Raw genomic sequence first — 14,580 nt, 5'->3', positions numbered from 1 at the left:
TAATCCATCTAATTATTTCTAAATCACAATGTTGTTGTGTAAAAATTAAAATGCAATAAAAATTAAAATTTAAAAAAAAAAAGATCTGGAAAGGAGGGTTTTTTGTTGGTTCCAACAATTAAGGAAGTTTGGAGATAAAACTGCTTGGATTGATGTGTTGCCAGAAGGAGGTATATAAGAAATTTTAAATAAAATAAATGAATATTCCTAATGAATATGCATGAAGTAGATTTGTATGCATGCTGCCTCAGTTGTATGCAAGTCTATCTCTTGCATATTCATTATAGATGACCTGAAGACCCAATTAGTTTGTGGCCCTTGAGGACCAAAGGTCCACATCCCTTTTATAGTTATGCTACCTAGTGCTAAGAGTATTTAGTGCAGACGATTTATGCTTATAAATATAGGGGTCGATTTTAAAAGGCACGAGCACGTGTCCATATGCGTGTGGTTCCCAATGCGCATACATGGATGTACCAATTTTATAACATGTGAGCATCAGCACGCATGTCATGCATGTCAGATTTTAAAATCCGCACACGCATGTGCGGGCGGGTCAGGACCCGTAGAAGCAGGGGTGATTTTCTAATCTATGTGCGGCGACGCAGTCGGACTTTTGCCCGGTTCCCTCCCAGACAGCTTCAATTAAGAGTGGACTGGAAGAGAACGTTCCTTTACCCCTATCTACCCTATCTACCCTTCCTCCCTTTTCCCCTCTCCTCCCTGACCCCTAAACTAACCCAGACTAGCATTTTTTTGTTGTTGTTTTTTTTAACTTAACTGATCTTCAGAGCAGAAGTTATGCACACAGGCTGGCTGCCGGCGCACACTTCCCCAGGACAGGGCCTAATGGCTTCTGTCCCGGCTGGCCCCCGCACCGCCCCTTCCCACCCAGACCATGCCCCTGGCCAACCCCTTTTAGCTGGCCCAGCATTTCTGCAGGTATCGGGGGTTTCACGCGTGGCCGGGCCCTTTCAAAAATATGCGCGGCACACGCAGGGCCCTGCCACGCACATAACCCCCGAATTTTACGCATGTGGGCCTTTTAAAATTCACCTGAGTTTAAATATAATAAACATGCAGACAAGGGTGGTGCCATCGTTGTACAGAGCAGGTTGCAATACATTGAAGAAATCACATCTCAGATGTCTGATCCCATGAATTATAGAAGATTAGGTGAAGATACTACAAGTTCAATTCAATTGCATATTTCAACAGAGCTGAAGCAGGCTAGTGAGATGGGATTCCTTAGAATGAGGTTCTTTGACCAAAAAACTTGCAGATACCCACGATTTATAGACTTCTGAAGATTCATAAGGATTTATTACATCCGCCAGGTAGACCTATTGTTTCAGCAATAGGATCAGTATTAGAACTGTTACCAGTCTTTGTGAACTATTTTCTACAACTGATGGTGGTTGAGCCTCGATCATATTTGAAAAATACCATGCACATGTTGAATACTGTAAGATCACTGAACAATGTTCAAAATATGATACTTGTTATGTTGGATATCAAAGCACTGTATACTAGCTTACCCAAGGTGCTTTGAATGTCATCCAGAACACTTTAGAGAAAAGTCCAAGACTACATAGGATCCCTATAGACTTTACTGTTCCTATGGCCAAAATAGCTTTATGTGAAAATTACTCTCTCTTTAATGATATCTTCTATCAGCAAGTTCACGGCCCCACGCTGGGTGCTACTGTAGCCCCTGATCTTGCCAACCTTTATTTGGCCACCTTTGAAGAGGAATTTTTTATATCCATCCAGCTATTTTGAGTCTATATGTACCTGTGTGAGATATCTGATTTCCAAAGAAAAAAAATCAATGTATCACACTGCTACAGGAACTTATAATTTTGTTAAATACACAAGATCTGAATTTGGCTAACACTATGACTTATCATCATCAGCATGTCTCTTTTTTGGACACAGATATTTTCAAACATGAATCAAAATTATCCACCACTTTATTTAGAAAATTTAGTGATAGTAATACACTGTTACATGATAGCTCTCATCCTTACAAACTACATACTAACTTACCTGTAGGACAGTTCCTTTGGATTTGAAGAATATGCTCAGAAAAATAAGATTTTCTGGTTCAGGCTCATGAACTATTTAGAAGATTGTTGGAGAGAGGTTATCCATTCAAGATAATTAAGAGAGCATATAATGTGGAGAGAATGGCTCCTTATTGATAACACTGATTCACTGGATAATACTTGATTGGTATGTGTACTGCATTACTCTATGAGTATATATATTGCTGTGGCATCTTTAATATTTCAGTTCTGGCCAGTTCTGCAATTACACCCAGTCTTGTATGAAACACCTATTACTGCTTGCACTAAAGGGAGAAAAAGCAAACAGAATGTTAGGAATTATTAGGAAGGGAATTGCAAATAAAATGGAGAATGACAAAATGCCTCTGCATCGCTCCATGGTGAGACTGCACCTTGAATATTGTGTGCAGTTCTGGTCACCGCATCTCAAAAACGATATAGTTGATTTAGAGAAAGTACAGAGAAGGGTGACCAAAATGATAAAGGGCATTGAATAGTTCCCCTATAATGAAAGGCTAAAAAGGTCAGGGCTGTTCAGTTTGGAGAAGAAACGGTTGAGGGGGGATATGATAGAGGTCTACAAAATCATGTAAGAACTTGAACAGGTAAATGTGAATCAGTTATTTACTCTTTCAGACAATACAAGGATTAGGGGGCACTCCATGAAGTTAGAAAGTAGCACATTTAAAACAAATGGATGAAAATTATTTTACACTCAGCGCACAATTAAACTCTGGAATTCATTGCCAAAGGATGTGGTTAAGGCAGTTAGTGTAGATGGGTTTAAAAAAGGTTTGGATAAGTTCCTGAAGAAGTGCATAAACTGCTATTAATCAACAGAGAATAACCACTGCTTGTTACCAGCAATAGTAGCATGGGATTTATTTAATATTTGGGTACTTGCCAGGTATTTGGATTGAAAACTGTTGGAAACAGGATACTGGGCTTGATGGACCCTTGGTCTGACCCAGTATGGCATCTCTTATGTTCTTATGTAGAGATTTTCTCAGAAGTTCTTTTTTGTCTGTGACAGCACTCACAAAAATGATGGTCCATGTGGACATTGGAGCTATATTCATTATTGGCAAAATTTTGAGGCCCAGCACACATAAAATCCGGGAGATACGCGCGTGGCCAGGCCGTGCATTTTAGAAATGGCCCGGTGACGTGCACATGTTATAAAATCAACGCGTCCATGTGCGCATGCGGGTTTTAAAATCGACCCCTATGTGTTCAGGCAATCCCTGGACCATCTTTGTTTAACTAGAACACTGGAAAGAGTTATATGTCTAAATATCATACTACCTGACAAATCACTTATGTTGTTTATTTGATCAAATGCCCATGTGAAAGAATTTACATCAGCAGGACACGATGTGAGATACATTACTAATAGAGTAACGTAGTTGCTTAAATACAAGTAAATTACAGGCACCAATTGTCCACCATTGTGTTGATTTCTTCCATACCTTTATGGAATTGAAGTGCAGAATACTGGGTTAAGGAGTTACCACACAAAGGGGATCGTGAAGCATGGTTGAACCTTCGCAAGCAGTACTGGATTTTTAATTTGCATACTGGAGGCCAGATAGTGGGAAATGTTTTTGGGTTTGATTAAACAAAGAAATTGCTTGGTGCTCTTTAATTTAATGATGATTTGAGAACATATCTTACTGTATATAAAGGAAGTATTATCAGCACACATTTTTATGTTGACATCATTTCCTACCAGTACCATGATGACATAGTGAAAGATGCTAATGCTGAAAGTAAGACTGTTTTATGTTAGCTCTGTGCTATAGATTATACTCCTCATGTACATGTACAATACAGTTTTTTGTTTTATAATGTCAAGACCAATGATTGGATTACCCCTGAAGAAGAACCAATATCAACAGTTCCAAACACGGCTCCGTGTTGGACTTTCTGTCAAGGGGCACTTTGAAGGCAGATGATTCAATTATATATCCGCAACAAATTTCACTTAATGGAATTAAGTTCAGAAAGAATTTTATTTTTAGTGCAATTAAAAATATTTTAAAAATTTTGGTAAAAGAAATCTATTTGGTATAAAGAAGACCTATGATTTATTTATGAGGCAGATGGACGAAGGCATGTGAATGTAAACATCTGATGATGCCTGTTATGATGGTCTTTCATTAATATTTTTCATACGTAAAATGTAAACAGTGTTTGGGAGTATTTGTGGACATATATAAATATAGCTGTACAATATTGCATATGTCTCGATATCTATGCAGTACTAACAATACAAAGTACTATGGGATGATGCTGTCCATTTAAGTAGATTAGAAATATATATATATATATATATAAAACCCAAATCCAAACCAAAGCTGAGTGTGTGAAAAGCAGGCTGTAAAGATGTGAAGCAATAAGAGAAACATACTAATGTCTAGAAGAATATAGCTATTAGATTAGGGCCAACATGGTTTTTAAATAGAGAACACTACAATTATGGCCAAGAAAAGGAGCACTGGCCTTTTTTTACATGGAAAACATAAGCCAGTTAAAAACAGGGGCTGGTTGTTAAAATAGTCTTCAGTTTAAGTGAAAGTTTTCCATTTTTTCCCCCAATGTGTAAATAAGTTTTATAAAAAGTGTCAAAATCACAAAGTGCAAGAAGCCATGCATCTGCAGTAGCACTCAGATCTTGACTTTCACCAGACTGGAGAAGGAATAAATATATTTGTGTCTGAGGCACAAATAATAGATGAGTATGTACTTGGGTAAATAAATGCTTATTGGTATGTGGAGAAGGCTGGGGGTAGAGTCCACAGTGATGCCAGCTTCTGCAAGTTCTGAATATCTTTTTAATTATTTGTGCTGAATACTTCCAACAGTTGCTGTCTTTCAAAACCAAAAACATCTCCCACTATCTGGCCTCCAGGAGCCCCAGCTTTGAAAGAGGTATTCAGGACAGTTGTCACATTACTGTGAAATGTCTGCATCACATACAGTTCACAAGCAATAGCTTTCAGAGACCATCAGTAGCCAGTACAAATAATATAAAGCAAAAAGATACTTACCAGGTCATGATTAGTAGAATTAGAATCATCTTCTGGGAATGGGATGTAAACAGCTAAGGCCACGCAGTTGGCAAAAATAGCCACTAATATAAATACGTCAAATGGTCTGAAGAAACTAGTTAAGGAACTAACAAATTCCACAGGCATAAAGGCGTTCTGACATCTCAGAAAGAAGTCAACCTGGCACTCTATACATAAACATTTTTTTAATTGGTTCATAGTTGTGCCAAACAAAAAGTAAGCTTTTGTTATTATAGCAAAACATCCATCAGCAAGACATTCTTTGCCACTACTTCATCTATTTCTCAATACTGAAGACAGTGCTTGTGCCTTTATTTATTTTTTTTTTAAAGTAAACACTGACATTTTTTCAATTTATTTTCAAACAATTTTCTCTGCACAGTGTATCAATTGTTCCCAAATAGTTCAATGTTTTTTTTTCAAGACAAGTATATCAGTCCTGATTTTAACCCTACTATATGCATGCAGTTCTAATTCCCCTAAGAAGAACAGGACTACATCTCCATGCATACAATGAAATAAAAATCAAAACTGGCTCAGTCGGTCCTGGAATTAACGGTGCATGCTAAGCAGAACCAACCATCCAAAAGGTTACCTCACAGTCTGGGCCTACTGCAACAATCTTTTGAAACTAGGATCATGCATGGAAAAAATGTATGTTTCATTTTTCTCTTTCATTCATTTTCTAGTGTGCGCTATGGGCCGGATTTTCAAAAGGTTACGCGTGCCGGGCCTATTTTAAAAAGGCCCGGCGGCGTGCATAAAGCCCCGGGACGCGTGTATGTCCTGGGGCTTTACAAAAGGGGCAGGGCGTGCAGGGGGCAGTCCTAGGGCGGGTCCAGAGGCCTGCAACACAGTGACCATTGTCGCTATGAGGGATTGCGTGCCGGCAGTCTGCCGCCACACCCAACTTGCGCCTGCCCAGAGGCAGGAGTAAAAGGTAAGATAAAACTTTTTTTTTGGGGGGGGGGGGAAAGGTTAGGGGAAGGGGTGGGAAGGTCAGGCTAGGGGGAAGGGAAGCTCCCTCACAGGCCACTCTGATTTCGGAGCGGCCTGGAAGGAAACTGAGGAAGGCATCGCGGCTCGGCGCATGCAAGGTGCACAATTGTGCACCCCCTTGCACGCGCCGACCCCGGATTTTATAACATGCGGACGCCTGCGCACGCATGTTGTAAAATCAGGCATACATGTGTGTGCACCGGGTAGCATGCTCACATGTAGGCCGCACAAGCATGTTATAAAATCTACCCCTATGTTTTTTTACAACAGACACTATTTTTTTTTTTTAACAATGTGCATATTTTTGTAATTAGAATGCTATTCAAAAAGAAATGGGTGCTGCAACAAAAAATAGCCCACATTGAAACATAAATGACAAAAATATTTCATTATAATTTTTTTCTGTCATTTTAGATGGAGAAATGAGACAAAACAATATAACAAATATTGCTGATGATGTCTTTTCATTTTAAAGTGAGAGCACATCCCTACTGGCCATTTGATGAGATTGGCTTGTACAGATGCTTTTGCCATGTTTTACCTCTGTTGTTAACAAACAAATAAAGTGGCATGACCACACCAAGAGTTTAAAACTAAACAAAATTGAGCTCATTTTTAAAGCTTGCTCTACTGTAAACATATTAAATGGAGCTCTACATCATGCTGATCCCAGGAATGCTTCTTGTATGGATGGTCCTAAGAATTTAATAAAGTGTGAGTCAGAACAAATTCTACTACTTTATGAAGTACGTATTTATTAACGCCTTTGTTAATTGCTAAGATGCAAAGATGGCCGATTATTGGAAACATTTGAACTATCTTTTTTTCTTCTACTGCAAAGAAGAGATTCGGTCCTGCTCCAGAGATATTGGATTCTTATCCTATGGACATTTATTTTTATGCATTCATTGTTCACTCTCTATTGCTCTTTGAAAAGGAATTAATTCAACTGAATCACCTGAACCATCCCTGATATTTGTTTCATGTTAAAAAATAAACCTTTTCTTTAGTCTAACATACAAATGGAGAAATGTTCTTATCTACTAATTTTCTTTCCATGAACCCTGCTACATTAGTCCAAATACATTTCCCCTACCAGCAGATGGAAGCAAAGTACACAGACTTTCTCTGTGACATCATCACTACTATGTAATAGGTGTGTAGCACAGAAAAACTCCAGTAATTCTAAGACAAAACACTTAAACAAACTGCATTAAACATACCCAAAGCAGACATGTCAAGCATGCTGGAAGAAACCAAAAACACAGGGCCAGAGGCTTCTCCAAACCCATCTGGAGAAAAAACAAAATGCAAGGGATATCAGCATGCCAGGAGGCAATGGAGTGCAACTTACAAAACACCTTAAAGATGCACCTAAACTGGATGTAAGCCAAAGTGGAAAACGTGTGAGCTTTCAACAAGGTGAACATGACCAAAGGCAAATGCTTTATATTTTTTTTAACGCAAACTTTCAAGATCCAAATCGTAAGGCAGAATGGAGCTGTATCCTCTATAACAGGGGTCGGGAACCCATGGCTCGCGAGCCAGATATGGCTCTTTTGAGGGCTGCATCTGGCTCGCAGACACGTGTCGCCATACTTCGCGGTTCCCCGCTGACCCAGCTGCTCCCCGGTCCTCCGTCGCCCGGGCTTAAAATGCTGTCAGCCCGGGCGGAACGCGGCAGGACAGCTGGAGTCAGCGGCACCGGCGTGCTCTCTTCTCCTCCCCCCCCCCGCGGCCCGGAAGAGGAAGTGGTGAGCATCGGGTGCCTGCGCGGAAGAAGAGACCACGCTAGTGTGGTCTCTTCTTCCCGCGCAGGCACCCGATGCTCTCCACTTCCTCTTCCGGGCCGCGGGGGGGGGGAGGAGAAGAGAGCACGCCGACTGGAGTCATCCGGGTGCCTGCGCGGGAGTCATCGGGTGTCAGCCGGGTGCCAGCGCTGGAGTCATGGGGTGCCTGCGCGGGAAGAAGACTGCAGCGCGGCTCGGAGGAAAATGAAAATCTTCAACCGCGGCCGATGGGACTCCGCCTTCGCCTCCGCGAGGGCTGAAAATGAAGGAGGTTAGCGTTGGGAGGTGGCTGCTGCTGCCGCGAGTTCCCGGGGGGGGGGGGGGGAGAGAGAGAGTGAATGAGCGAGCAAGCATGTGTGTTTGAGATCCTGTGTGTGTGAGTGAGAGATTGCATGTATGTGAATGATTGAGAGCCTGTATATGTGAAAGAGAGTATGTCTGTGATTGAGATCCTGCCTGTGAGAGAGAGAGCATGAATGTAAGTTTACCATTGGGAACCTGTATGTGTAAGTTTGTAATTGAAAACCTGTTTGTTTGAAAGAGTATGTGTGTATGATTGAGATCCTTTGTGTGTGAGAGAGATCATGTGTATGTATGATTAAGAGCCTGTGTGTATAAGTAAGAGAGAGATCATGTGTGTCTGTGTCTGATTGAGAGCTGATTTAGGTGAGGGAGCATGTGAGTATGTGATTGAGAGCCTGTGTGTAATTGAGAGAAAGAGAGGACATGTTTGTAAGCATGTGAATGAGAGTCTGTGTGTGAGAGAAAAAGACAGCATGTATTTATGTGATTGAAAGCCTGTGTGTGTGTAAGCGTGAAAAGATAGACAGCATGTGTGTAAATGTGTAATTAAGAGCCTATATAAGTGAGAGAGAAAAAACATTTGTATATGTGAGTGACTGAGAGCATGTGTGTATAGGTGTGTCATTGAGAGCCAGTGTGAGAGAGAGCGCTGGTATGTGACAGAGAGGAGAAAGTTCCAAGCAAACCACCCCACCTCCTGCTAATTCAGAACAATCTCAGGACACCTGGATATCAAACGTTCCCAGGTATGCAGAGCAAAAAAATTTTTGTATCCTTATTATTTTTCATTACTGGATCTTTGTGTCTGCTATTTTGAAATATTTTGTTGGTATCTGGAAATGTTTTATATGAGTTTTTAATTATTGGATATTCCACTCATCAGCTGTTTCGAAATATGTTCTTTTTGTTAGTACAGTTTTACTGCTGATGATTTTATATTTCTTGATTTGTTTTATAAGGATGTGTGATGTTTCTTTTTTCCTTTGTTACACTGCATACAGAGACTCTGGCTTGTTGCAGTTTCCAATTCAGTTTTTGTCTGCATGCTTCTTGTTATGCGTTTTGGTCTCTTTATTCTATGTTAGGTGAGGGACAGCACGTGATTCAGGTGAGGTTTTCTGCTGGCGTGTAGTTTCTGTGTAGGACTCTATAGCAGCCTGACTTGGTCCGTTTTCCTAATAGGAGATGTATTGGTGTCTTAAGGCCTGGTGTAATATTTTCAGAGACTTATTGTACTTTAAAAGTGTGATCTTACATAAAATGCACACATTTACTTGTATTTAGTTTTAAACATATTGTATGGCTCTCATGGAATTACATTTTAAAATATGTGGCGTTTATGGCTCTCTCAGCCAAAAAGGTTCCTGACCCCTGCTCTATAACAACAGTTCCCTGCTTAAGGGTGTCTGGTAGATACAGAGAAAAGCTGATCCAAAGCCTCAACAGATCCGCAAACTGCGGATTCAGCTTTTGTGTTCAAAGTAAGTAGACCAGAAGAAACAATGTATACACCACTGAAGAGTAAGTTTCAAAAACAGTTTAGTATTTATTTGAGAAAAGGTGTGCAAAACAAGAATGCCTACTCTCATTAGTAGCTGCAGCTCAGATGCAGGGCAGATGAAAAGTGAAAATGAAAATATCAAACAAGCTGAGAGGAAACGAAAAAAAAAAGGGTTGTATGGTATCAACTTAACTCCTAATCCAATCACAAGCAGTAAGCTTGATAACAAAGCAGGAGAGAAAACACATTTTAACATTATCTTATCTTACATAACTGTGCATTAGTTCAAACAAACATAAGAACCTTCCCTCCCTTTTACGCTTTTAAGAGTTGATGTTCCTAACACAAAACAAGGTCTTCAAGGCCAATCTTGAGCTACAAGGCACACCGTGGGAGGTGAGAGCATGCAAGCACGGGCGGAACAGGAACAAGGCAGGACTAGAACTAAGGCAAGGAACTTTGGAACAGGAACAAAGCAGGATGAGCCCTTCGCTGGACCTATTTGCACCAATGAGACCCAGCAATGCAATGCTGGTCTCAGGAGTAGCCCTCCGGCTACTCAGAAGCCCTTCCAGACCCACCGCTTGGGAACGACAAGTGCGTGAGGCCAGACAGAGGCTGAGGACTTGGAACTTGGAAGGTACAGGTGAGCACTGTCCCTCAGGGCACCCTACATAGCCCCCAATGGGCTGGTCACGGACCACCCTGTCTTACTGCATGCCCTACACAACCTGGGAAAGCTTGTCGTGGACCACGCAGGAGCGAAACAAACGCCGGAAGGGGATACAACCAAATGAGGCTCCAATGACCGGAAACAGGTACTGGATCAATATGGATTTACCCTCGGGGTGGCCATCTGGAGGACTCAAAGAGCTGGAAGACTTGGAACTTGGAAAACTCAGAAGTTGAAAAACTTCAGGAACATCAGGACTACAGGAAACGGAACAACAGAACCTCTGGACATGGAACAATGGGACCACTGGAACATCAGGACATCTGTAACAAGGACAAGGCAAAGAAGGAGCTCCAATGAGGAACAAGACCAGGAACATCAAGACGAGGAGATCAGAAACATCCAAGAACACGGAACGAAGAGCCATCTAGACAAGGGAAGATCACGGAGGACCTTGACTGGTGAAGAACATGAATGACCAAGGGATCCAATACAAAGGCCCCGCATGGCGGAGAGAGGTCCTGGCAGTGGTGCACAGGCCACACAGGTGGAGGCAGCACCTTTGGTGGCTTCCAGTGGACTGTACAACAGGGTAACATCAAGCTAGGGTGAAAGAACATAGTCCAAAATTTCATTTTTGTGAGACTTTCCTCACTCCAAATGATGTCAAATCTTCATCAAGATGTACTGTGCTGTTCGTACGCCTCACTCTACATACGAGTAAGAAACTGGCCCCTAAACCACCACAACACCTCACCCTAACCTATTAGATGACCTTGTATATAGTCAGTCAGTCAGTCAGTCAGTCTCTCTCACTCTCTCTCTCACTCTCTCTCTCAAAAACAAAAAAAACCCAGGGATTATCGCAGGACACGCTAAGTTTTCTGCACCATGCGATACTACCGATGCAAAGCGGTAAGATACTGAGTGGTGCAGTAATTCTAAAATTTACTAAACACGCCCCTTTTTCTTAGTGCGGTCATTATCAATGTGTCATTAATGCATTTTGATGAACTTAGAGAACCTCGGAATGGGGGAGGGGAAAAAAAGAGTGTCCTCTTGCAAATATTGATGACTTATTTAAAAGAAAAAGAGAGAACCTCCCCCGTGAGCTGTACCTACTCCCTAAGGAGTTGCTAGACTGCTCAGAATCAGGTACCTGACCCCATAAAATCTCAGCCAAGGGTCTTGCTATCCTAGCCAAAACCAGGTGCCTGGCCCCAGAAAGATTTTAGGGAAAGGGCTCACTCCTCTGGCTGAAACCGGGTTCCTGGCTCTAGAAGATTTTAGCCAGTGCCTAAGGCCCTCCATGTGGGAGGCTGGCTGAAGAAAATAAAAATGTCCTGCTGCACCACCAGCAGTCTCATCATCTGCTGGAGGCAGAGAATACTGGAGTTTCTCTGTACTGCACCACAGAGAAAGTCTGTGTGTTCTGCCTTCAACCTCTGGTAAGGGGGACATAACCCACTTGTTTGGATTGGATTGCATTGGTGTAGCAGGAAGAACTAGAAGAGAAAGTTTAGAAATTAACATATTTTTGGATATACCAGGTACATTGTTTATTGAGATTCAATTCTGCCAAATTCAGTGTTGCATGAAAAATTATGAACAGAGGGAGTCAGCGGTACCAGAGTATTTTAAAAAATCATTCAAAATTCAAAAACAAAGGATCAGAGGGGCTGTCTATCTCAGCCAAATCCGTATTAGCTACAGCTTGTAAAATCATTCCACATGTTTCTGGCTATGGAACATGTTATCCACCTCATTTAACCCTCCTTCCCCTCATGTTCCTCTTCTAAAAATATGTCCAACCCTCAACCTACCCAGGCACTTCTGAAAGAGAATCTGAGCATGCTCCAACTAATGATATCAGTGTGGATGAAGGGCAAGAAGCCAAAAGCAGCTGACAAAATCTCAGGACATTTTTCTTATTTATTTTGTCTACAGTTCAGGTACACACCAAAGAGCTAAAAACATGGGGGAAGATTTTCAAAGGATTCACGCGCGTAGAGGGGTTACACGCGCCAGGCCTATTTTCAAAAGGCCCAGTGGCGCGCGTAAAGCCCCGGGATGCATATACGTCCCAGGGCTTGAAAAAATGGGCAGTCCAGCGGTGGGGTGGGTGTGGTCTGGGGGCGGGGCAGGGGCATGGCCAGAGGCCTCTGCAAGGCCACTGGGCCGGGGGATTGCATGTGTGAGTTGGCCGGCAGGCGTAACTTGTGAGATAAAGGTACGGGTTGGGGTGGGAACGGGGAAAGCCAACCTCGGAGGGGAAAGCGGCCTTGGAGGGAACAGGGAAAGCCAGCTGGTCTCCCCGAGGGCTAGGCAAGCACAAGGTGCGCTAGTGTGCACCCCCTTGCATGCGCCGACTCCTGATTTTATAACATGCGCACGGCTGCGTGCGCATGTTATAAAATCGGGCGTACATTTGTGCGCGCCAGATTGTGCGTACCTTTTAAAATCTGCCCCATGGCTTTTCAGCTACTTGTACACAAACAGCTCCTCTTTTGATTAAAAATATATGCATGTGTATGAAAAAAAGAAAAAAAAAAAAAAAAAATATATATATATATATATATATATATATATATATATATATATATATATATATATAGACACACACAAACACACATATACCCTTGATGTCATCAACATGATGTTGATGACACCATATCATACATCTCCTTTTCAAGGAATTCTGCTAGAAATCTTCAAAATATGTATATATTTTAAAAAAGATTCTGCTGTAGCTTTAACTTGTCCTTGCTTCTCAGGGGGGCAGCTTCCATATAAGCACCCTTCCAGAGGTCTCACATCCAATACAAAGCAAAATCTTAACTGTTCAGCCTACCTGAACTTCTAAAATTCCAAAGATGAATTGAAAGGACTGAATAAAAGGATACTTCCATTCTACAATACTAATACAGGCTCTTCGGATGGGGTTGTTGAGGGATAAACAGAAGAGGGCACGGGCTGGTCTGTTGTTAGTTGTACTACCCTGTTTTTTGCTTTTGGAATATTGCTGACGTTTTTTTTGGGCGAGAGATCCAGGTTGGGCTTCGTTGTTGTCCATAGCTTGGGCAGACTTAGCTTGTCTTGCAGCATGAATTGCAGCTTGCCAAGAGAGAATGGTTTGCTTGGATGGTCCGGAATTGTTGGACTGAAAAACTGGTCCGTCACCAGCGAAAGGAATGCTGGTGCTACTTGCATAGTTCACCTCTGAGAAAGAAAAAGAAGAAGCTTTTAAATGTTAAGTTTGTTTTAAAAACAACTTTTAATAAATATTCTTACTGTGTAAAAATCTGTGCTACTTAAAACTTAAGTTATTAAAAGTATCCTTTCTGGTGTGTATGTGTACACACAGAGAGATATATATATATATATATATATATATATATATATATATATAAAATTACACACAAAAAGGACTTGAAATAGTAGACGTTTGAAACTTGTGAACAAGTGCCAATCATCAAGGTTTCAACTCTGGCCTTCACAATTAGCACTGTTGCTCAATAGTTTCAAACTTTTGCTAATTCAACCCCTTTTTGTGTCTGTTATCAAGGGTCCAACATATGTGCATGGATTTTTCTATATACATAAATGTTTTATAATAGTTTGCTTCTTACATCATGACAAATGAAGACTTAGGAATTGCTTTTATAAATGCAAAGTTGGTAGGTCTGTCCAAATATTTGTTCACTTCTCCATTTAAAGAGCATTTTTCCAGCAACGTTTATTATGTTTCTCTAAACCTGCCGACAGTTTGAGTATCACATTTACAATCTTGCATATTTTGCTTTCTTCCTATTACTTCAAGCAAAATAGATTACTGGGATGGTACAGTATAATTTCCTCTTATCTTACACAAAGAACTGAAAAAGAGTTCAATATCATATACTTTATGGATCATGAACCTCTTTAAAGATAAGAACACTTCCTTTAATTTAAACATCTGTTAAAAGTATTAACAAGCAAATTTCCTTCTTTGGACTTTATCTAAAAGACATCAAAGTTTCATAATTTTCCTATGCAATAATTGCACATCTACAAGAATATGAAGGTTTAAGGTGGCGTTACAGGTAAAACATCTCTGCTCTCTGTAATACAAATTAAATTATGTGAGCAATCTGTGTCAGATTTTATGACTACGCTGGGTTCATTAAAAACATAT

At 41.0% G+C, this 14,580-nt stretch overlaps 1 protein-coding gene across 10 annotated transcripts in view; it reads right to left on the bottom strand.

Annotated features, from left to right (window-relative positions):
• Positions 1–13,618, bottom strand: part of CACNA1D (calcium voltage-gated channel subunit alpha1 D) — a 513,308-nt gene extending 499,690 nt beyond the window's left edge. For all 10 annotated transcript variants that reach the window (XM_029600875.1, XM_029600887.1, XM_029600877.1 and 7 more), the window contains exons 1-2: positions 13,310–13,618; positions 5,120–5,225 (exon numbers count right to left, since the gene is read on the bottom strand). In XM_029600875.1, the coding sequence (XP_029456735.1) occupies positions 5,120–5,225; positions 13,310–13,479 (276 nt within the window). In that variant the 5' untranslated portion in view covers positions 13,480–13,618. The remainder of the gene's footprint in view (positions 1–5,119; positions 5,226–13,309) is intronic.
• Positions 13,619–14,580: the final 962 nt, after the last annotated feature.

Source organism: Rhinatrema bivittatum, chromosome 4 (genome assembly GCF_901001135.1).
Source record: "Rhinatrema bivittatum chromosome 4, aRhiBiv1.1, whole genome shotgun sequence".
In the NCBI taxonomy this organism is placed as follows: Eukaryota; Metazoa; Chordata; class Amphibia; order Gymnophiona; family Rhinatrematidae; genus Rhinatrema; species Rhinatrema bivittatum.
Note: the sequence above shows the minus strand (reverse complement) of the source record. Positions and strands in the feature narration are given on the sequence as shown.